Source organism: Bactrocera oleae, chromosome 4 (genome assembly GCF_042242935.1).
Source record: "Bactrocera oleae isolate idBacOlea1 chromosome 4, idBacOlea1, whole genome shotgun sequence".
Classification (NCBI taxonomy): domain Eukaryota; kingdom Metazoa; phylum Arthropoda; class Insecta; order Diptera; family Tephritidae; genus Bactrocera; species Bactrocera oleae.
This window is the reverse complement of record NC_091538.1, coordinates 61,341,824-61,367,662: the sequence shown is the minus strand read 5'-3', so window position 1 is coordinate 61,367,662 and position 25,839 is coordinate 61,341,824. Positions and strand designations below refer to the sequence as shown.

Below are 25,839 nucleotides of genomic sequence, written 5' to 3'. Positions count from 1 at the left end.
TTCACCTAGGTTTCTATGTTTTGATGTGTATATGGTTGGTGGCATGCAATCATGTGCGCACGGCCTACATTTCAAGGTTGCAGCACCTGTGTCAACCAGCGTCGCTGCAATGTCGATTTAATTGTCTGCAAACAACAACACCCGCTAAGTCTGTCCGTTCGGCTTGGCTGTGCTCCCTGTTTGCCTGCAACGCCGGCACTGGCACACTTAAGCACTCGTATGTTATGATTTTCTGTGCATGAGAACAAATCAGATTCATTAGAAACTGGACATTATGTGTTGGCACAGAAAAGTCATGTGACTCTCCTGTATTCTCTTTGTATGTATGCATGTGTATGTATGTCACGCTCGCTAATACTGTGCTTCGAGCTTGTACACTTGTGTTTATATTTTTCAGATTTGCTGCCATTAAGCACTAGACAGCACCCAACGTCTCGCAGAAATATGCAAATAAATATGCAGATGGCATGCAAATGAAGCGAATTAGATTTGTGGTTCCTTTTACAGTAGTACAAATGTAAATATACACATCATGGTCGCATTGTGTCGGACAATCTATAAACACGCAAGGCGCTGCTTCACACGCCTTGACCAATTTAATATGCTATAAAATAGATATAGGGTGTTTCAAGGTTGTTGTGAATTTTTTCAGTGTGTTGCAGCTTAATGTTTTGAAGGGAAATAAAATGTTCTGATTGAAAATAATTAAATGCTCAATCCGTCGCTTGAATGTCAATTAAATTATTTTTTTAAATATTCTTAGCTTTGTTTTAGCTCCTTTTTAATCCTTTATTCGCATTATATAATACAAAATTGATTTGGTTTTAGTGCTGTTGTTATCTCTATTTTCAAAGTTTATATAAATAATGTGCTGACGTCTTAAAAGTTTCGTTTTGATCTTGAAATCTAGACCAGGAATAGTTTATTACAGAAAATTCTCAAATTATGTATATATATATAGTTTGATGACATACCCATTGAGCCACAAATGTTCCTCATCGCTGAACAAAATTTGGTTCGAAAACGTCGGATCTTCTTGGAACTTTTCCAGAGCCCATAGAGCGAAGTCGCTTGGGAAAGTCGAGCAGTTTCAGTTCTTGCACAAACTGTTTTTTGCACTCTTTTAATTTAAGATCTCGACGTAAAGTGCACCAAGTCGTTCCATGCGTCAATCCGAATTGCTGTGCACAGCGCCGAATCGACTCTCCACAGTCTTCGTGTATACTCTCAGCTACGGCTACTATATTTTCTTTACAGCGTGCTGGACGTGGTCTATTCGGTCGAATATTATCCAATAATGAATGCTGGGTCTCAAGACGGGTGTTGGTGTTGCAAATAGTACGCTCAGTAGGCCGATTATGTTGACCATAAGTTAACCATAAGCGAGGCGCTCGAAACATATTCATTACACGTGAATTTTCGTAATAAAGTTGAACGATTTGTAAACGTAAGTCTTGCCATGATTAAATGCCAAACAATACTGAACAAAAATAACATGACAGCTTCACACGACTCATGCTTGATCTGTCAAAAAAGGCTACTAACTACTTAGATCACCTGTTAAATTGAAGTTACTTTCCGCGAAAGATATAAGTATATATTATTTACTTACTATAATAACAAAAAACCTTCACAATAATCACACCTGTTTTCTTGTAAGTTGAATTCGACTGTACCACCCTGTATCTCCTTATGTGTACACTTACTCGAGTGACCCTCTCAGTAGATGCCACCCACTGTGCCGCTTAGTGTGACAGCTGACACGCAAACCGACCAAGAACAACCAACACGTGCTGCATGGTCACACATACCTATATACTTGTATGTATGTGTTTAGGTACGTGTACTATGTATTTACATATATGTAGATATATGTACAAGCATATTCCTATTTGTTTACTCAATATCATTAGTTGACAGTCTTCATGCGCCAGCGCTAATCCTCAATACACGCTACACTTAACAAATAAACGCTTGTGCGGCACTGCACATGTAAATAAATACATCAAAAGCAAACGGTAATTATGGGTTGCATTTTTCCATTTTTAAAAGTGTGGCAGATATCGGCATTATCGATTGTCTTCCATTCAAGCTTGGCGATTAAAGAAAATCAATATGACATCGTACATGTCTACATTAATACATACATACATATTTATATAAATACATAAATATATGTATACTTAAACGTAGATACAGACCAGCTTTATGCCAAGTCTTAGTATTTCTATAACGATGCATCAACAACCCTGTGTACTCATTCAAAAGTTTTCCTAAATTATGCTTTTGAGGGTAGGCTGAACAAGAGAAATTTTGGAGTTTTCGAAATTTCCAAACCACTTTCTTCTCAAATATAATTATCGAAGCAATTGAAATAAATTATTGACATATCGTTACACTTGATCGATTTTGAGTACTCATTATTGATTTTAAATATTCGTTATCGATTGTGTTAATATTTTAGAATTTATGATATACCTATGTTACCGTTTTCAAGTACCTGCTATCGATTTTATATTCTTGGTACCAACTGAATGCCCTGATCGTATGTGCTCTTTATCGATTTCGAATGCTTGATATCGATTTCAGTTTGTATCGGTTGCGATAGCGATCCGAATTTTATCGAAACAATTTATCGATTACTTATAGGCTTTAGATATTTACTCTAGACTTACACTTTATCAATTTTGGGCACTCATTATCGAGTCTTGATCGTAGTTATCGATTTTTTGAGTTTATCGATTTAAATTATTTTAGATATTTGCTACCGATTGCATCTATTCTGTATTGATTTCGAATACTTATTATCGAATTTAAATACTATTATCGGCTGCATGCGCTCCTTTCGATTAAGAAAGAAAACCCAAATTTTATCGGAAAAATGTATCTATTTGGCATGCTAATTATGGGCTTTAGATATTTACTGTAGAAACTACATTTTACACTTTATCGATTTCGTGCACTCATTATCGAGTTTAAATATTAGTTATTGATTGTTTCAGAATTTATAGACATATTTATCGATTTCTAGTACTCGTTATCGGTATTAGACACTTGCTACGGATTGCATGTACTCTTTCATTCATTTCGAATACTTAATGTCGATTCTAGATTAATAAAATATCGACCCAAATTGCTCGGGTATTGTTCTCAATACGTATATTTTAATAAAAATTAATAAATGATCGACTTTGCTTGTTTGCATATAATTTTTTCTATATTTTTACGATATTTTATGCTATATATGTACTGTGTATTTAATAAATCGCATGCACTTTTAGCGACTATAAAATACATTTTGACTCTTTCGCAATTAAAACTAATAAAGCACATCTATCTTTTCACTAAGAGCGTCAATAAGTTCACACATATCCACTTGATTCCAGCTTTGCGGCTGCTTCATAGGTGGGTAACCCTGTCTGATCGATGACCTTGCTCATATCGACTCTAATTATGCCACTATTGGCATTAAGAACATCCAAAGTATTATGCTCCGGTGAGTTCGGCGACGAAACATCATCCGGGGTAGTGTTTGTGGTTGCCTCGCTGTCAGCATTTGATGTGCTGCAAGTGTTGGTTGCACCAACAACTTCAAAATTCGCATTTTCGGTCATCTCCATGCTCTGAGCTGCGACCGCGCTTTCATTCTCAGTCACTTCCCGACCATTTGCATTCTGATCGATCATTTCTGTTGTATTTTCAACAGTTGTTTCGTCGTGCAATTCATTAGATTGCGCTTTCAGGTTGTTTGCGGCATTAATTGGTACGATGCTGTTGTTGTTATTCTTGTCATTGCAATCGCTATCAATAATAACAGTGGTTGGGGATTCTAAAATATTGACGACACACGCACATTTATCTAACTGTTCATGATCCAACGCATCTGCTCCTCTTGCGGCCAATCGGCGTTCACATCCGCCCCTGCCTTCCTTCAAAATCACATCGTCTAACGCAGTTAGCTGCTGACAGCTGTCACCTAACCTCAAATCCCGACTGCCGCTTACTTCACCTACATTGTCATTAGCACATACTGCCGCCACCGCACACCCTGCTGCCGCTGTTGATGTTGAAGTGTTTGTGGGTTCGTCCAATCCACTCTCCACTGACAGTGTGAGCGCATCATCGACATCGTAACGAAATTTGCCACATAGTGGGCAACCGCGACGATAATAAGTGCTGTGATGTGCGAGGTAACGACGTGCGCCCGATTTCGCTGTGAATTTCGCGGGCAACGTCAATGGCAGCGGCAATGATTTGCGCGCCAGCAACATCGGTGATATGTGACTGCGGCTGTTGTTGTTGTTGCTGCCGTTGCTACTACCGACTGCATTGTCCGCTGTCAGACTGGCGGCACCACAGGGCGAGGATGTGGCATGTGAGGCGCGCACCGCCACTGCAGCCGCGGCAGCGTTCCACATATTCTCGACCTCGGCACGTTGCAACGAGCAGCATGACTGTGCATTCAACGCTTTCTTCATGTTGAAAAAGGCCGCACTGTTGCTGTTGTTGTTATATCTATTACTCAACGCAGTAGGTTTGCCACAGGCAAAGAAATTGCTGCAGCTATTGCCGCCAATGCTGTTGCCGCTGATGCTGATGTTGCAACTGTTGCTCAAATTGCCGTTGCTGTCGTTGTTTAGCGTATCTATGGCCATGTTGCTGGTTGCGGCCGACGCGGATATTGTTGGTGTTGGCATGTCGTTGACGGTGAGCGTAGAACGATAGCCTGGCGGCGGGGAACTGTGTTGTAAATGCATTGGCTGTTGGTGCTGTTGCTGGCATTGTTGTTGGTAGAGTTGGTGTTGCAGCAACTGTTGCTCCTGCATGGCCACCACAGCATCATACGAAGGTGGCGGCTCGTGATGTAGTGTCGCCAAGGTGGTGAAACCGTCGCTAGACTCACCCAAAAATAGGCCGGAGGTTTCATAGCTCTGTAAAGGCGTAAAATTAACATAGTTAAGTTATCGGAGTTCAAGGCATATATATCTCGCATGACTTTCCCTAAACTGTTGTTACAACTACAAATGCAACCAGTCTGTTGAAGACTAGTTCTCGACCAGTTAAAATGCTACGCATTCTTTTGAGAGTCAGTTAAAATTCGGTTTTCAAAATTATAAAAAATGTGAAGTTTTATTCATGATTGTTTTTTATAATTTATAATTATAGTTTAATTCCAAGTTTCTCTAACTCTCTCAACCTAGTACATTAAATTTGCGCGAAGTTTGTAACACCCTAGTGTAAATTCGGAGTCCCTATAAACTATACGTATATATGTATATAAATGATTACCGTGAAGAGGGTGCCTGTCCGTGGGTCCACCCGTCTGTATATACGCGAACTAGTCCCTCAGAGTTTGAGATATCAATCTGAAAATTTGCGTAGGTTATTTTCTACCCAAGAAGTTGCTCATTTGTCAGAACCACCCATATCGGACCAATATAGCAATGGCTGCGATATAAGCTCAACGTTCTAAATCAAGTTCTTGTATGGAAAACTTTTTATTTGATAAGCTATCTTCACGAAACTCGGCATGTTATATAGTCCAAGACAATGCTACAATCTCCGGACACAGTGACCGATAAAAATCAAGATAAAGATGTTTTTATACCCTTTTATGTTATAAAAATTCACATTTGAAGAGTATTATAGCTTCGGTGGATCCGAAGTTAACATTTTATCTTGTTACTACACACTTACTGAGCAAGCGAAAAGTGAAGAAGCACACAATAAAGTATAGCATGAACATTAGACAAATATTGGCTTCCTTATGTCTTGTTATTTGACAAACAAAAACCTAACTCTACACTTTCATTGGTTGTGAATGAGTAAATATTAATAGCAGTGCGCTAGATTGGTAAATATTCAAAAGGTGCTTACACTTATTTGAAGCGATGTTTAACATTGTTGATTATTTTTTAAATTTTTCTACTTATTTTTACTAGTTAATGCAGCGTATTCAAATCTAAATAATCCTTTGACTTTTTAGAGGAAAACTCAACTATTGATTTATTAAATATGTGTATATTTTTTGTATAGTATAGGTATACACATCTATTACTTGCCTACTCTTAATTTAATACTAATATTATTTATGAATGAATATTAAATACATGGAATGTCAAATGCTTTAGTTCAGCTTTTGCATTTGCCTATAAAAAAGAATTTCGAAAAATAAAATATATTAAAAATAAAAAAAATATAGTGTATTAGGTATACAAAATTTTGTTGGTAAATAATAACTGCTTTCAATTATTCAATTAATTTTGTTTTAATATGTTGTTTTTATATAATTTTTTATTATTATTTATATGACATATGAAAAAACTATTTTTTACTATAGTATACTCTATTACTATATTTAATGTCCATTCATTATGTACATGTACCATAAATTAATCTATATGTTATTAATCATGCCTGAGTAACCTAAATACTCGAATCCCAAATACCTTGTGAAATTATCACATATTTTCAGAAGTATGACCATCAATCAACCGAATAATTTCAGACCTACATCGAAACAATTACTCCATTACTTTTTATACACATACACATTTATACAGGACTAAATATATATGTATGAAAAACATGTATTTACATTCATAAACTAAAATATATGCGCTTATATGAGATCGTTGCAAATTTTGTTACTCATACGCCCTGGTGTCCCATGACTGTTGTATATAGAATATTGTTTATTTTTATTTTCCTCCAAGAGACTGAACTCTTTCAATTACTGGAAGTATTTCCATAATTTACAAAAATATTTACTCATATACAACAACTATATACATTACACTAAAGTGATTTGGCATTGGATTTTACGATTTTTCCAAACTGACTGCGTTGTTGTTGTTGCACCAGCAAAAAACATTTCATAGAAAATGTTGAGAATAATATCGCGAAAATTTTCTTCAACTTCTCTTATAACAAGCTACACTGCAAAAGGTGTAAAAAATTTGCGTAAACTTTAAAAACACATTTTTGGATTAAAATTTATTCTATTTAAAATTTTTGTATCCTTTGTATCCTAGTTGAAATTCCTAAACAATTTTTGATATGGCGGTTTCTAAGCCATAGACAGTCTAGACCAGGGCTGAAGCCTTTGAAAATGGTAAAAAACAGTAAAATAGTAGGCCAAACGCTATTAGAAATGAAGAAAATATAATAAAAATGAAAGAAAAAACAATTTACGGGCGATCTGAGGCGTATGAGACCTTAAGCGTAAAAAACGGCTTAACTCGATTTTCAGAAAAACTACAAGTGTTAGTTAACATTGTTAAGTGGCAAAGTTAAGGCTGATGAAAAAATCGACTACTATTTTCACATAACCTCCAAATTGATGGGAAAAATTCAAATAATCAAATTTGTATTTTTTTTATTTTTTTCTTTTACAAAAATTCTTTTTATTTCACGAAATTACACATTCGCAGATTGCAAATAAATTTTTGTACCATAAACAGAATATACAGAAGGAAACGTCGGAGACCCTATATATATACAAATAATCAGCGTGACGAGCTGAGTTGATTTAGCTATGCCCGTCTGTCTATATATACGCGAACTAGTCCCAGTTTTGAGATATCGCTCAGAAATGTTGCAAACATCCTTGTCCCCCGAAAAGCTACTCATTTGTCGCAACTACCGACATCGCTATACTAGTCGCTATAGCGTATAGCTGCCATACAAACTGAGCGATCGGAATCTAGTTCTTGTATAGAAAACTTTTTTATTTGACAAGATATCTTCACGAAATTTTGCATGAATTATTATCCAAGGCAATGCTTCAATATCCGAACACATTTTTCAGATCAGGCTTTTGAAGCCTATATCTGCCATGCAAAATGACCGATAAAAATTAAGTTCTTGTATGGATTTTTTTTTTATTTGTGAAGAGTATGCCAGCTGCGATGCAACTGAGGTTAACGTTATTTCTTGCTTTCCATTTAATTTTGGTTATATTCTCTTACTTTCCCAATGAGTTTCCTTTTACTATTATTTTTTTGTTTTATTTTTTATTTTTTTATAACTTTCACGCTTTAATTTGAAACTTATTCTCCACAAATTTCAGAATTTCAATTAATCGTTCAAACTCTCCAATTCTTACTAATAATTTCCTCACTCATTTCAACTTTATTCAACATGGTATCATATCTCAATCGATTTCAATCTAGTGTTGTCATATGGAACTTACAGTGTATACGTATGTATCCGTGTTGTTACAGTTGTGTGTACGTTAAGTAAACATCAAAAAAGCAAGTGCCCTATATTACAATACTTGCTATTAATTTACTGATTTAACGATGTCAAATGTCCCATTTAACCCAAAAACTTATCACAGCAACTGGTGTTGCTGTAATGCCGCCTTTAAAGGCAAAGGCAAAAGCAAACAAAAACGTCGCATAAAACTTAATTATGTTTACTTAGCAGATACGTATTATCAATAAAGTCGGAGAACGACAAGTCAACTTACAAGATATCGCTTGATTTAATGTAGTGGTTTGTAAGAAACGCTATTTCAACATTTTACGCTGACTAAAGTAAAACGGTGAAAAATGATGACACGTTAGTGCGGTGGACAGTCGTAAAGTCACATTAAGCTAAAAGGAAATATGTCTGAATGGATTGGTGTTGCGTGAAAGAGACTATTTATAATGATTCACTTCAATAAGTAGAGTACAATTGTACTTTTTCTGGCACTGATTATTGCAGAGTAAAATTTCCTATAGCTTTCTTAAAAATATAATATACATATAAAGTAGAGCAAAGTATATAAAATATTTACGTTGAGTTACTCCTAATTACTTCCAGGACATTATCTGCTAATCAACATGCCTAATTTTGTAAGTGACCAGTGTCCTGTCAAATTCTATGCTTAAATCCATGCATATGAAGTGAGTATTGATAACATATTTTTTGATGATTAGAGCTATTATTAAACAGAACACACTGGTGCAGCGAATGTATGTACATTTGTTTGGGGGTTTTACTGGCTAGTTGAGGCCTAACTACGAGAACAGTTTAATAAGTCAGTGAATCACTTCAACAAGCAACAACACCAGTTTATTCCAATTATTTTATACCAAACAAATACACGACAAGTCAAAAACGCTTTTGGCTGCAGTACTCGCCGAAATATCTTCAAATTAAGGGTTTTTCTCAAGTAGATTTTTTTTTGCTTATGTAAGGAATGTAGCCTCCATAACTTTAAACGCGTTTATTTGCAACGCTGTTTTCAAAATCGGTAAGAAATATTCTATTTTAGCCGGATCTTCTAGAGATATTTGTCAGGTAATCGTCGAATACTTGTAAATAAGATTTTTAATAGTAATTTCGATTTTTCAAGCCGCCCTGAAGTATACGAGTAAATTTTGTCACAAAAAACCACTATTTTTTTTGGGAAGCCAGTATTTTGTCATCATATTAATTTAATAAATAAAGTTGCCTGTATTCATATATTGTTATAATAGTTTTTTTTTTTTGTTTTTGGACTTCGGCAAATTCCTAGCACAAAATTATTAAAGTAAAGCAATTATTAAAGTAAAAATAGCGTATTATTAAAGTAAATTAAATTCTCTAAATGTTTACTAAATAACATACCCCTTCACAAAATAAAAAAAAATTACATAAAAAATACGATTTTTCTGACTTTCAATTGGATATAACCTCATTAACAACTTTCTAGCGACTTATCCAACTGCCCTCGTATTGCCAACTATTTTAAGGCATCACCTTTTCCTTTCCACTGCACACTAGCCGAAATTATTTACATGCCTCACTTACTTCCACACATATTCACATTATTTTAATATCTCAACTTCTAATATTGATTACTTTACCTTTGAGTAATAAAAATAAGCAATTTAGTAACAGTGTAATATATGCCCATAAAACAAAAATATACCATATGTGAACGATCAATAATAGTTTCACTTTTGTATATATACATATTAGGGTGTTCGTTCTCACGTTGATTCTCTTCTTGTATTCCCTGAAGTTTCACTTTTTGCCCTAAAAAAGGATCCAACGTAAACCAGCTCTTTATTTTCAAGTTAATAAAATTTATTTTCCCATGTATATACCAATATTTCTGTATATACTTGATAAAACCATGTATATACCTTTTAATTTTTTTTGACATTTTGCGTTAAACAAGTAAATCAACAACTTTGAAAAAGCAATATTCCAATAAAAAATTTTCCGCTCTACATATTTTTTCCATAAAAACATTGATTTAAAAGTTATACGCAGTTAAAGTTATACATCAAATGATACATAATGAGCATTCATGCTGTGATTTATACATTCTGGGTTGCTCATACGACAAGGTGTACTATACGAATTCCCAGAACATTTGTTGTATAACAATTTAATTACAGTTAAACAATTTATAGCAATTATTAAGATCATTTTTGTATGGTGGAAAGTTTTATGTTAGAATATTCCTTTTTTAAATTTATATAATTATTTGCTTTGTAGATAAAAAAATTATTGCAAAAGTTAAAATAAATCCGATGTCCAACGTGTCCGATGAGGGAAAAATGATTAAGGTTTGAAAGTAAAGAGCTTGTTTACGTTGGATCCTGAACTGAAATTTAAGGGAGTGTTTGCAAAAAAGTGTTAACTTGGAAATAACGAACACCCTAATATATATGTATATGTAAGTATGCACATAATAAATAATTACTGTTCGGGTATACTTCAGTCTGTCATCGAACTACTTCACGATAAAAGTAATATGGGTGTCTTGTCACAGCAAAAACTGAAGAGGTAATTTTGTTTCGGCTCTAGGTAACTCTTAAGTAGTCGTTTGCGTCGCTCTGTAGTTGTAGATTTTTCATCAGTTATTGTTTAATTGACACATCGCACGGTAAGGATTTACACAGGATGAAGCATCATGGATCTGACCTTACGCCATCTAGCTGAACTTTCCGGAATCGGAATGAATTACTTAAGTATATCTGTGGTGGGTTTTAGGCGCTTTGTTGAGTTGTGGAATCTAACTTCAGAGCTTATCTGGCAACACAAAGAACTTGTTTTTAGTTCTAGTTGTGTGTCAGGGATATGTTATATAACCTAATACCTCACTCAAAAATATGTAGCTTTTAGAGTTTTTTGTACAGCAGTATACGAATTATTGTAATGGTTATTAATTTTATTTTTTTTTTGCAAAATTTGATTTATTTGCCTCGATATGTTGGTCTATTATTACCATTTCTGGAGGCTTATTGTTTACATTTTGTCAGGGAGGAATTAGTTTGTGTATACTTTGAAAAAGTGTCTTGTGTCGGTCCTAAAATGAATTAAAACTGTATGGTTCACTTTTTCATCGTTTGGAGATTTTCACTCACATTTTTTTTTCAAGTTTGGAAATAAATGATAGCGGCTTTAAGGGAAGCAGGAGACACTGGAGTGTGGGTGATGATAATACCGAAACCTAGTTTAAGCAGAGCTGCTAACAAAACCAAACACTTTAGTCCACATTAATCATGATTAGCTTTTGAAATGATTTCTTCAGGGCTTAAAATGATTTCATGTTTTTTTTTTTTTTTTGAATAGTTTCCAAATTACAAATTTTGAGGGTAACTAATTTTTGTTTGGGTAAGAATATCTATGAAAGCATTTAATTATCTATTAAAACTTAAACCGATTTGTTTTGTTTTGGTCGAACCAGAATTCGCAGCCAGGGCTCACAAAGTGATAGAACGTATTTCGAATCATTAAACCAACGTAGGTGCTAATGATTACAAAATGGTTTAGGTTAACCTATCTATTTCACGCGGCAAAGTCTCCTAATACCCAATTAAAAAAGCTCTACCCCTCATTAAAGCATTTAAGTGGCAACTTACCTGCTCCACACTATATATTTCCATATTGGGATCACTTTCCAGCCATTGGTGTTGTTGGCGATATGCCGCTTCGGTGCGCTTCTTTATGTTGCGATGGCAACAATAACAAACAACGCATAAAATGGTGGTAACCACTGACAGCATGGCGCTGCAAGAAAAGGTCAAATACAAACAAATATAAATAAAATGGAGAAAATGGCAAAAATGTAGAAGAAGAAGTAGGCTATATTATTATTAAAGCAAGAAATACAGTTATTTCGGTTTTTTTATGTTAAAGCTGTTAATCTAATGAATATGCAAGCTGTGACGTCATTGACTTGATATGACGAAGTGACGGATATTTTTTTATCGAAGAAGTTTTTGATATATTAAATATTGTATGTGGGTTTCGTTCGCTATAAATAACCTCAACGTGGGTGTCGAAAAAATGAGAAATTTATGCGAGCATTTGAAATGGTTTCTGAATTAGCATTATTTCTCACTTATGCACTTCTTTTGTTTTCAATAAATATTATATACGTAAAATCAATAGAGTGACCAGCGCGAGAGTGGCGCGCGTGTTCGCGTGACTTTTGTTTCACTTTGTGTCAATCGCATTTGACAGGCAACTTATTTATATTCCTAATAATATGTACATATATGAATATGTAACAAAATTTAATTTATTGTACTTTAGTATAAAGATATTGGATACATTTTTCATTTCAAGAGAAATTATACCAAAAATAATTGCATTGTTACAATGACAGTTAGGTTTGTAGACACGTGATGAATTTATATGAATGTATTGTATGTATGTGCGCTTATATATGTAATTGAAACAGTTAAATATTGCTATTGTTACAGTATCATTATTGGTTTAGCGGACCATTATTATGGTCATAAAACTGTGTAATTTAGCGAAAAATGTACTAAATTGAATATTACATACTCATATATATACACATACATAAGCATAAGCAGAATAATATTTCGTATTTACTCAAACAATATTGTAAATATTTATATGTTTCTTTTTTAATTTTTTAAAAAATTTTTCCTAATGTCTTTTTTTTAAATTGTGATACAGCCTAAAAAACGGCGATTTTTGGGAATAAAAAAACATTGTATCAATCGATCAATTGACATCAAATAAATCGCATTTGGTAAAAAAAGATTTTATCGATAAAGAAAATATTTTAGCGAAAAAAAGATATTATACATATCAAAAAAACATATCTTATCGAAAAAATCTATATTTTACCTAAAATTGAAAATTTTATCGAAAAAATATATTTCAACGAAACAAAATTTTTTTTCGTAAACGATATATTATTTAAACGTATTTTATCGAAAAAAAATGTAATTAATTTAAATCTTGCCTTGAAATGGTCGAAAGAATTTATGTAAATTTCAAAATAGCTTTAAAAATAGTGGCATTATGATTAGTGTGAGTTCTAAATTATTACCTCAAATAAAAAAATCTAATATCTTTATCGAAAAATATTTTCTAAAATTATCGAGCGAATAAATAATGCTCAAAATTAAATTTTTAAATAACTTTAAAATATGCTTAAAAATATTTTAAAGAACGTATTTTGTATTAATGACAATATATGATTTGTCGCGCGTAACCCAAAAGACCTATTGGATATATCAAAGAAATAAACCACTAATTAATCAATATCTTTAAATTTTTTTTAAATTCATGAGATTAAATAATTAAAATAACCATCATCTTAGGTCTTGTTTTCTTCAAAATCGGTGTCTTCACCAAGAGAACATTCATTGCAAATGACGTTTCGACGCTTGCGCCGTGAATGAAACAATTGTGCTCCGTGCGGTTAGGGGGCCGCAGGGAGTACGGGTAAACTATTTATTTGGTAGGTAGTGAAATCACGATAAGCTACTTTGGACATAATATGCATGCCATGAGAATTATTAATATTATCCGCTAAAATGTATTGAATGCGGTCGCTTGAAGATTCGAACGGCAGAAGTTAAAACTTAAACTAAAAAAAAAATTAAAAATGAATTAAAAAAACGTAAAATCCTGTCACTTATTGAAATAATAAAAGTTTAAAAATCCCGCATTTACCAAAAGGTAATTTATCGACTATTTTCGATACCTCTCTGCACATATTTTCTATGACAATTTTAATGTCGCTATTTCAAATTTCAAAATCGAAATCGCTTTCTAAAAACTTTATTTACTTTCAGAACACAATAAAAAAATTAACAGTTATAAAAAGTTGTCAATAAGTAAATTAAATTTACAGAATTTTTATAACTATTGAAAGATTTAAATTTGCACATTTCAAAAATAATCGAATGATCGCTTAAGTTGTTGGTGTAAATTTTAAGCCTAAAAGAACATATGTACGTCGGTTTGCTTGGTGTAACATTCTTCGTTTGCAATTAAGTTTATATATCATAATGTACATGCATATGTGTGTATGTGCGTAATTAATAACTGTGAATTTCCACTAACTCACCCGCATAACAGTAAATTGGCATTTCCATTAATTGTGTGAGGATATGTCTGATGGCCACCGCCGATATTGCCACCGCTGCTAATGCCACCTGGACTGTGGCCGAAGAGACCGTTTACGCCGAAACTGGCGCGTATCGTTTGCAATCCGTTGCCGCCATCCGCGTATGTGTTAATTATACTCGTGTATGTTTCATTGCTGTCATCGCTGCTATTGCCAGCGGCGCTTTCATCGGTGTAACTAACATCGTCGATAATTTGATGCTTATTATTTTGTTTGTTGTTACCAGTTGTTATTGTGGTTGTTGTTATTTGTGTTTGCTTAAAGTCAACATTTGTTGTTGCTGTGCTTTCTTTTGCACTTTTCTGTTGGACATTTGTTGTTGCAGCTGGTGGTGTTGTTGTTATATTAACCACATTTGAAGTATTGTTGTGCTTATTGTGCATGAACGTTAACGGTGCAATTATTGCTAAACGTTTTAAGGACATCATCGAGACTCTTTGTTATTGGATTTACGCCAAACTAGAGAGTTAAAAAAATTGTTTTGCAAGAAGTGATTATATTTTTCTGACGTAAATCGGATATAATATTTGCGGGTTTTTGTTTACATTTACATTTAGTTGAGTTGTTGGGTATATGAATTGTCTCTGGTAGTTAAAGCACAGTGCACAGTACTTAAGAAAACACTAAAGAGATAATAATATTTATATATAAGTTTTCGTGTAACATAACAAAAACGAAAATTAAAAAGAAAAAACGTTAACTTCGGCTGCACGAAGCTTACCTTATATCTTTCACAAATGAATTTTTTATAGCATAAAATTGTTTAAAAAGATCTTTATTTTAATTTTGATCGATCAGTTTGTATGGCAGCTATATGTTATAGATCGGACTAAACAGTTTGTTCGAAGACTGTAGCGTGACCTTGGATAATGATATATGCCAAATTTAGTGAAGATACCTAGTCAAATAAAAAAGTTTTCCATACAAGGATTTGATTTTGATCGATCAGTTTGTATGGCAGCTTCAACTTATAGTAATCTGATATTGGCGTTTCCGACAAATAAGCAGCTTCTTGGGGAAAAAAGTACGTGTGCTAAATTTCAGATCGATGTCTCAAAAACTATTTCGTGTATATACAGACGGACAGACAGACGGGCCGACATCAGCAAAACAGACTTAGCTAAATCGACTCAGCTCGCTTCGAGGATCATTTATATAAATATTTATATATTTTTAGAGGATTGCTTATGGCTGTTTCAAAACTCGTAGCTAATTTAATATACCCTGTTCAGGTTATAATAACGTTTCATTTTAAATTTCTATATGTTCGATATTCCCGGCACAATTTCTGGTCAGTCAGTCGTTACTTAGTACAGTAATCAAAAATCTTAGCTGAGATATTCTCTCATCAAAAGTTACTTTACTAATTTGCAAGTTCTAAGTGAATGTCATTTAAGATCTCACCATAATTCATAAGATCCATAATATGGCATTGCTATCTCTTTGCTATATTGCCAAAATTTTTAAGAACTTACTTTCAAACCCGCAATATTGCTTACACTTCATTAAGACACATTTTTCCGCTGAATTTAAAAACCTTCACCATTTTTTATTTTATATCACAAATATGATAAGGGATTTACAAAATTATTGTTAGGTTGGGTGCAGAGGGCTTTGTTCATTATTATTTTCCTAATAACGCCATAGATGGAAGCTTTCTTTTAGTTTCAAGATTAAACTTCAAAATTGTATTAGACAAGTGTAGCTGATAACCTTTATAAAGCACAAAAGCAGATATCAATCTAGCTAGAAAATACTAGCGACTGTCTAGTGTCTATGTAACTTAGACGGTATTGTATTCTTATGCGCCCCAAATATGATTAACCTGGCAGCAATTCTACAAATGCCATATATTTGTAGAATTTTTAAGTCGCTGTGAAATCAACTCATTATCTCATCATTATAATGAGGTCGTATTTTTTGAAGCTTTACTCAAAAACTGTGCGTTATCTTGAAAGTTAATAATTAATGTTACTCATACGTCGTGTAGAACACTTCAATACCTTTCTGAAATGGTTTCTCAGATCTGAGTACACATTGGTATGTACATATTCAATGTTTTTGAATATTTTTTAAGCTCACAATTATAAATATTCAAAATTTTGTTTTGTGTTTGAAGTTCGATATGAATTTACAGCGGTATCAATTAATTTTTCCTGATATAATTTTTATAATTTTAAATTCGCCTGATTGTAGGCAAAGTATTTTCTCCTTTTTATTAAATTTTTTTTTACCAAAAATAAATATTATAGAAGCATACATTTAGAATGGCATTGAAAAAAATATGAGTATCTAAAAGGTGGTATATACATAGACTCTAGTTTCCGATAAACTTCTCTGGTTTAAATGAAAAAAAATTTAAATATAAATAATTATATGGTAAATTATTTAATATAAAAATTTAAAATAATTGACAATAAAGGTTTGTTTTAAGGTTATGTTGTGCGAATATATAAAATTCCAAGTTCGAATCGATTTTTAAGACAACAAAAATATAAATAATGAAAACAAAAAATTCTGCAAACAAAACAAAACATCTAAAATTTCGAAAATTTAATTTTAACTCCTAGCATTTACTGTTTAATATTTAAATCGATTTTATTTTCACTTTACTCTTAGTATTTATTCAAAGTTACATAACATTTTATTTTTTTAATTTAATCTACCAGTTTTGTCTATAATTACTTCATTAATTGAATTATAGTCTCGTAAACTAATAAATTTTAATTCTTGTAAGTATTATTAAAAAACATTTAACATAACCACAGATAATTCCTGTGGCATGTAACAAATCCTTTCACTGAATTATTACAAAACCCTTTTAGGTGATTAAATCACACACACACAAAAGTTAGAGTCATCGATTAGTTCACCGATTTACAAAGTAATCGCCACACTCATGGTTATTAGTTTCAATTTAATTGGATACAGATGAAGTGAATTATCCTTACTACTTGCTTTGATTCACAATTATTACCACTTTTTCTATTAAAGACGTTGACACTTTAACGCTAATTTCAACTGTGATTACTTGAGTGTTAATTGGAAATCTCTTGCTTTGCTCACTGACAGTTACATTGTGTTAAACGCTTTTCAAATAACGATTTTCTTCTGTCGTCCATCACGACTACGCAGCTCGCTCACATTTACCAAACTAGTCGGACAGGATAAAGAGTACGTGCTAGCGAGTCTAGTCTAGTCTAGCACGATTGGCAGTTACGAAACTAATACAAGCACGACGAAGGTGAGAATATATGTGTGCTTGTATTTACATATTCCTAAGGCTCCTGCCACCTGCATTGCGCTCGTGCGTCGTTTACACTCCCACTATCCGTTTGTGGGACGATTTTGCTGTTCTAAATAACGGTCCAATATTACAAATAATACTATGCATCAGTTGATTGCACACATTAGCGGTGTGTTTGTAAAGTGTTGTCTTTTTTGTATAGTAACTTTTTGATGTACCTAAGAATCTACTTATGGCACCTGATTTTGTGTTAAAGTAAACTATTTAGCGGGGAAAAAAATTTTTAATTATTAATATTTAATACAGGACTCGACGTCAGCGTACCCTAATTTAATTTTTAATAAGTTGAGTTTGAGTTAAATATGTGTTTTTATTCAACTTATGAATAGATGTTCCAATTTAACTTTTTTTCAATTGAGTTTAATTTTATATTGTCACGTACTTTATAAAAAATGCTTCTCAAGCTTAAAAATATTGTAATTTTTCTTTTTGTTCGTTGTGATTTTTTTTTTAATTTTTTCCACGAGAAACTTTTAAAAACAGCATTTAGTTTTCTGCACCTCCTAGAAAAAATCTTCTTTTAGGTTAAAATTTTTCAAAAAAAAAAAAAAATACCGATGCATTACTGCTGCATCATGTTATATGTCAGTCAAACTTGTGTCATAAAGCTCAAAATATATAACTTTAGTTTATTTGATAACCAGCGGTTCTTTTACGTAGATTGTCAAACTTCACAACTTCATCCGAAATGTAGGCAACTTTTTTCTGTAAATTATGCTTCGAACTTAAATAAAGCTAAACATAAATTTACAAAGTCCTTCTATAGGAGCTATTATTTAAAAAATAAAAATAATAATAAAAAAATTGCCTACCCTTAGGCGCTTTCTTGAAAAACAATTTCTAAGCAATTATATAATACGAACAAAATTATCTGGCATGTCCAAATTTATTCAGCTGACTGACACTGGTTTAAATTTACTAAATTGTTTACTATGATATTAGAAGTTATTGTAAAAAAATTGCCTACAATTAGGCACACATTAGAATATCTACAAACTTTATATATATCTATCACTTTATTAAAGTTTCAAATCTAATATACTTATCAGTTGCAACAATCGAAGCACACTTTTGGTTTTAAATAATAGTTAAAAAAATCTAAAAGGTTCTTGAGAGAATGGTTAAGAAACCGTTTTTTTTGAGTAACAGACGTAGTAAAAGTAAAAGTTGCAAGTTGACTACAGATTTGATCGTTTTTATTATCATTTATATTATTATTATTAATATTACTACAAGTACTATTGTTATTATTATAATTATAATTTTTTTTAAATATTATTGTATTACAATTGTTTATTTTCATAATTTAAAAAAAAAAAAAAAAATTTGTTTGCCTTTTATTTTTCTTTTTTCAATTTATGGGTTATTTCGGTTAGTTTAATTTTTTTTCTTATAATTCTATTACAAGTAACAAATTGTTTACATACACCGTAAAACTTGTTTGTAACCGACCTTGTGAATCACTCAAACATTTTTTTCACTGTAACCTTAAGCGGCCGCATTTACACGCACAGTCATAACAAAGGGTTCACTCGCACGAACTTCGAAACCTATCGAAATCAATTCGTACAACTTGACACTTGGCCACCATTTGTTCAACTGAAAACTGCCGACCACCAACAATATTATTGCGAATGATCCACACTTTTCGATACTCAAAAGACAAAAACATTCCTTCAGCGCATACTAAAGACCCCAACACACACACACACACTCGGCCACACACGCTTGCAAATATGCTCTACTAACATGGCTACATAAGAAATATATGCACAACATAAATGCATAGGCCACCCATTTCCGGCCGCCACCCAACGACCTTCCCATCGGCAATCGGCTCATTCGCAAAGGACACGCAACTCTTGCAGATAACAATCGGCTACTACGTAGGTACACTTAACTGTATCGAATCGAATCTTTCTCGCCGCCGCTTGCGGCTTTTACAAACTGCTGTGTCGGCTTTTGCTTGTTGTTTGCCGAATAACACTACGATATTTTAGTGTAGGTTCGGAAGTACCGTAACAGCAGACAGATTATTTGCTAGAACGAATTGGGCTAACAAAAGAGAAACACGCTAAGCTGCTCTCTTTTGTTGGCGCACAAAGAAACCGTTAAAGAGTTTCGTCAAGCACAATTTGCTATTGTTTTTCCACATAAATTTAACTACTTGAAAAAGTATCTTGTTTTCATGTGTGTAACATGTGCACATACAAACTATATTGCAAATCTATTTGGCTTTTAGGTTTACTGTCAGAAGGTTGATTCACGTGAAAAAACGGGTTTTCCAATAGCGATCATATGATTTCAAAGTGTCGTTCGGGCCATTCATTGTATTCAGAAATGTTTACAATTTTATCATAAAATAATATATAGTTCACCAATAAATAATCGTTCACCAATTGCAACATTTCGTGCGCTTTTGCCATTTTATGGTCGTAATAATCGTCCACCAGTACTTGGTAAATAAACAAAACTGTCGATTTGGGTGCGAAGAAAATCCACAAATTATTCATGAACAACCATTATATTCACCTAAATTGACAGTTTGGTGTGGTTTTTGGTCTGGTGGAATCATCGGTCCGTACTGCTTTCAAAATGAAGCTGCTGACACCGTTACTGTCATAGAGAGAGGTATAGATCGATGATTTTTACAGCCGCAATTGGAAGAAGTTGCGCTTGACAATATTGGTCATTGGCCTTTGGCAATAAACCAGACTCTCTTCAATCATTAGATGTCAATATTGAACGTGCGGTTCATGAAATACGATTTGATTTAGTGAAAAAAGTACTCGAAAATTGTGTTCATCGAATTCGTTTCTGCAAAAGAAGTCGTGGAGGCCATTTGAATGATGTTATATTCCGAAGTTAATTGTATCGATTGTACTTCACAATAAATAAAAAACATTTGCATTTCCTTAACAATTAGTGTGTTTGTTTTTGCAAAAAAAAAAATCATATCACCCTTATTGAAAAGCCCTGTATAAACAAGTACACGTTATTTAATGTCCTTAACGGTAAAAAATTATTCTGAATACTGTTTGCTTTCTAGTAAATATTATAGGTAATGTTTACGTGTAATGTAATACTTGTAAGGTTGTTATTAAGTAAAGAATAATTAATTCAGTACAGTGTTGGCAACCCTATACTACAGAAGTTGAAACGAATGTGGACCGTTTAAAAACTGTATGTTTTTTTGAATACTTTCTCAGCAAATAGATTTATTAAAAACAAAAAAAAATCGGTTTCTTTTATATAATATACATTTTCGTAGTTCTCAGAAGACCCTCATTATAACCTCTTAATTTTACTCAATTCACTTAATTCAACTTGTGAATTTCAAAATATCGATTTGCATATATTTCGAATGTACGTCTACATTCTTTTGTTTTTGAAAGCGCCATTTTGTCAAAAATCAAAATTTTGACTATGTAGTCCTTCAATCATTACCGGTATTCATCTATGGTAATAATATCTTTTTTGGTTTTTGGATCTGCTATAATTTTAAGCTAAAAACTCTTTCTCACCGCTTGACACCTTTTTTCGTAGGTTAACTAGAAGTTCAGCTCCGGCATCAGGGGAATCCAAAATTTGAGTCACTGATTTCTAAAGTACATAAAGTTCGAGTTGAACTCTCTTTGCCATACGCTAAGATGAAAACAAGTACACAGTTTTAATACCTCTTCCATTCTTTGTTAATTCTTCTTATGGTAAACTCTCTCCCACTCTCTTATTTTTGTTGTTGTTATTGGTTTTTCTTACGAAAAATATCAATTTCTTTATTATATAATATTGTCACATATCTCAAAACATGTAGGGATTCCGAAAATTTTACACGGTAATTTGGTAGTGATTGTTGCGTACTTTTCATGTTAAAAATTCGTAGTGCCGAGTGACGAGTTAAATTCGTATCTAATGCAAATAAGAAAAAAAATCATTAGAATAGTGTGTAATGAAACAATAATACAGATTAGGGTATTTGAGATGATAAAGGCTTATAAAATATACCGATTCTCAAGGTCGCTTAGTGCTACAGAAGTTTATATTAAATACATTTTTTTTTGTCGGGGTTCCGAAATTTTGTCATGCAGGTACAACTTTTAAAGTATGATGAGATATGTGTTCGCCAGCCGTTAAGAATTTTAATATAATACTTAATATTATAGTCTTCGTTGCTCAGCTATTCTGTTTTTCACAATGTGGCCAAGCTTCTTCATGTCTTCAAAAAACTAATTTTGTAAATGCAAACATTTTCCTAGAACTGAAAGTTAAAATTTGTTGTTTGTGTACATCAAAAAATTTATTGTGAAAGGCTTAAGAAAAATAATGAAAAAATAATAGGAATTCTGACTATTTTGACTGACAACAGCTAGACCTGTACTTTGTTTTTTATTGCACTCTTTTATTGCCGATGCTTTCTGCGAATAATTAAACTAGCTTAGCATTTATATCTCATAAGCTTCCTCATAAAATGATTACATAGTACAAGTATATTTTTTGATCAGGTGAAAATTAGTCTGGGCATCCAGTGGATAGTAGAGCACGAGGTAGCGGAAATAAAAATGTATATTTCTATAACTCATGGTTGCATGGGTTTATATTTATATACATACAAGTATATTCAATATCATATTGCCTTGTATTATCAATAGGTATTTTCGTTGCTTTCATCGTCACTCTGCCTCGCGCTGCACTGTGTGCTTACCCTAAAACGACAAACTACGTGTTTTAGTTGTTAATTTATACCAGTTATTTGAAGAGTTTTATTTATAAATTATTATACCCTGAACAGGGTATATGGTATTAAGTATGCCACTAAGTTTATAATACCCAAAAGTAAATGTCGGAGACCCTATAAAGTATATATAAATGATCAGCAAGACGAGTTGAGTCCATTTAGCCATGTTTGTCCGTCTGTGTATACGAAATCCCTGTTTAGAGATATCGTTTGAAATTTTGTACAAATGCCTTTCTCTGCCAGATGCTGCTAATTTGGCGGAACTGTCGATATCATACATATACCTGCCACACAAACTGACCGATCAAAATCAAGATAACGATCTTTTAATACTCTTTTATGCCATAGCAATTGCACCTGTGATGGGTATTATTACTCTGTGCAGCCGAAGTTAAAGTTTTTCTTGTTTTTTGTATAATTTTTAACTGTAATAAAATTTTATTGCTTGTCAAGATAAATATTTATTATAATAATTTTGCGCGTTTCGGGTATAAAAATATGACCTTCATAGTCGTGACTGTTGAATTATGTCAATCTGCAGCCGATTTGTGTGCTTAAATTATTGTTCTGAATACATACATACATATATATGGTGCGTACATACATATACTTATAAATATATGGCACTGTACTGGCGAAAGGTTTACCCAAATGAGTTTAGTGGCATAGCAACAACATTAGTATTGCCAAAAGGTAAACCATTATATCTGATCTAGTACGTACAAATCACAGAGGTCAACATTCTTCTTTTCGTTTACTGCTGTCTTTTCGCATAACGACATCGGCTGCTATTTCGCCGCTGTCAGCCTGTTACCGGGGTTTTGCAGCGTTCCACACTTTGGGCCTCACTCGAAAACTTTCAATTGTGACTGGGAGCTTTGTTTATTGCTTGTGTTTTGGTGCTTCGCCTTTTACTTAAATCCACACTTATACACTTATAAATACTTAAATACTATATTGCATACACACATATATGCACACACACACTTACTTATCTTATTTGGCCTTTTGACTCGCATACACTTGTAGGAAAAACACAAGAATTTTCGTTTTTGTTTTGGTTTTCGTTTTTCTTTCGTTTTTCTGTGTGTTTTTATGGTTTTATTGTCCCGCTTTGTATTTGTGTGTGTTTGTGCGGTTTTTTGGCGCTTTGGTGTGCTAATAATTTTGTTACACGCGATGTCTGACAAGCACTGGCTGGCATCACTTCGCCGTTGAGTCGATGTTGTGTTCAAAGTTAAATAAGGCGCGCACTCGCTAGCACCACATCCAGCGGCAAGGACTCGAAACTTGACGAGTCATACTACATTTAAAATTTTTTACCGTTATTATACATACATATACTTGTATATGCATATGTATGTGTGCCGCAGACGCGCTATTGATGTTAGTGAATACACGCGTTTGTTAAAAAAGAGCGAAAATTCCTCGTGCGTTTATGTTTCGACTGATGGAGCCACTAGTGAAGTGTTGCTTTTTTACTAGTCTCCTAGTTTTCACTGTTACAAAGTTGAGTGCGACGGGCGCTAATGTGGCAACAGGAGCAGCAGAGTGAAATGTTGCAGCTGTTTTATTATTATTATTTTTTTTGTTGCGAATGTGTGTGTGTGTATGTATGTTTGAAAAACGCAACGCCAGAAATGTCTGATATTTTGTAATGCCTTTTTTTGTTGTGATGAAAGAAAACTGAAGCTGGTTTATGCAGGCGAATAAAGTGAAACTAAAAGTGTGTTAATATTGCCAAATCATGTGCGTCGCGAAAGCCCTAAATTGCGCTTAAGTCATTTAAATAGACGCCGGCAGAAATAAAACAAAAACAACGTCAGTAATAATAATAATATTAAAAATAAAAATATAAATAAAAATAATAATAATAATAATAATAAAAATAATAATAATATTAATTACTACTCACTATTGAAAATAATTTTTGTACATATGTATTTGTATAAATTGTTTTTAAATATAAACAAAAAAAATTTAAATAATAATAAAATAAAAATTTAATGAAAATATGTATAATTTTAATATAAGGTAAGACATAGTGCAGATAACATATGTATGTATGTATATTATTACAAAATATGTTTTGTATTAACTATCTGTCCCAAATTCATTAAGCGTCGCTTAATTAATAAACTTATAGAACAGTAAATTTCCTACAAGACTATGAGCTTTATAATTTGAAATGAGTTATTTTTATTCGTTTATAATATTTAAAAGAAAAAAAAAACAAATTTGCCTTTAAATAGTCAAACTTCAACCTTTAATATCTTCTAAACGGTTATGTTTACGAAAAAATCGTTTGAGACTTTTTTATACAGCATTCAGTTTCTTACAAAATCTATGAAACGAAATATTTTTACAAGTAGTTGGTAACAAGATAAGCATTTTTCTATTTGATAATTAAAAAAAAATAGATAACTATTTAACGGAAAACCTTCCGTTACAATTAAGGGCTCATACTTGGATAGACTTTCTTAGAGGTGTATATCGACCAATTTTTCGGAGCATTAAAACACATTCCTTTTTTTTTACTCACCCTAATGTGTATATATAGGTATCAAAGCCATAAAGCAGAACCGTTAGCGTGTTGTATAGCTTTTAAGTATATTTTCTCATAACATTATTGTAGACACCCTTAACACTTATTATTATTCAGTGTATATAAATCGTGCTAACTTAGCTCTATATATTTTTTATACGCTAAACAGGGTAGATTAAGTTTCCCACGAAGTTTATAATACACACAAGGAAACGTCGGAGAGCCATGTCTGTTGTTGTTGTTGTAACGGCAGAATTCCGCCGAGTTGACAGTCCTTGGCTGGATAAAAATCCGGTCCGTTCCGGTTACGTAGAACCGACTGTTGTGTGTCCGTCTTTCTGTCCGGCTGTATACACGCGAACTAGTCCCTCAGTTTTTGAGATATCGATCTGAAGTTTTGAACATGTCCTTTTCTCCCCAAGAAACTGCTCATTTGCCGATATCGCACCACTGTGGAATATAGCTGCCATACAATTTGATCGAGCTACGTTTTTATGAAATAATTTTTTTTTACTATTCACGACTCTTACTAAATGCTTCATATCACTCAAATAATTGTATTTCGGATGATTCTTTACTCTAAATTCCAAATATTAAACGAATGTTTTGTTTTATAATTTTGAAATGTAAACAAGTTGTTGTTAACATCAAGTCGTCTGGTCACCTTACACATTATAAAAATTCCTGATCTTTACCGCCTACCTCCGTCATCAGTAAAAATTTATGTAGGGAGTATAGCCTACTTAGTCGGCTCTTTTACCAGGCTAATTCCATCTGGGTAAAAATATTTTAGATTTGACTTTTTAAACAAGGATCATTGAACTTTTTATCGTATATTTCGAAGAAGGCCGATCTGGTCGTCTTTATAA

General features: G+C 32.8%; 2 protein-coding genes across 5 annotated transcripts in view; one reads left to right on the top strand and one right to left on the bottom strand.

Annotated features, from left to right (window-relative positions):
• fdl (fused lobes) overlaps window positions 1-25,839 on the top strand; it is a 45,278-nt gene that overhangs the window by 9,779 nt on the left and 9,660 nt on the right. Inside the window, exon 1 of one of the 4 annotated variants that reach the window (XM_036378258.2) lies at window positions 19,469-19,576. The exons of the other annotated variants lie outside the window; for them this stretch is intronic. The gene's annotated coding sequence lies outside the window, so the exon portion shown is untranslated. Of the gene's footprint in view, window positions 1-19,468; window positions 19,577-25,839 lie in introns of those variants that run through there. 4 annotated transcript variants of the gene reach the window in all.
• On the bottom strand, window positions 3,204-17,965 carry s-cup (stanley-cup). Its single transcript, XM_036378260.2, has 4 exons — window positions 16,992-17,965; window positions 14,324-14,842; window positions 11,850-11,997; window positions 3,204-4,931 (listed from the first exon to the last, which is right to left on the bottom strand). Exons 2-4 carry the CDS (start codon window positions 14,809-14,811, stop codon window positions 3,363-3,365), a joined length of 2,205 nt encoding a protein of 734 aa, XP_036234153.2. The 5' UTR covers window positions 14,812-14,842; window positions 16,992-17,965; the 3' UTR covers window positions 3,204-3,362.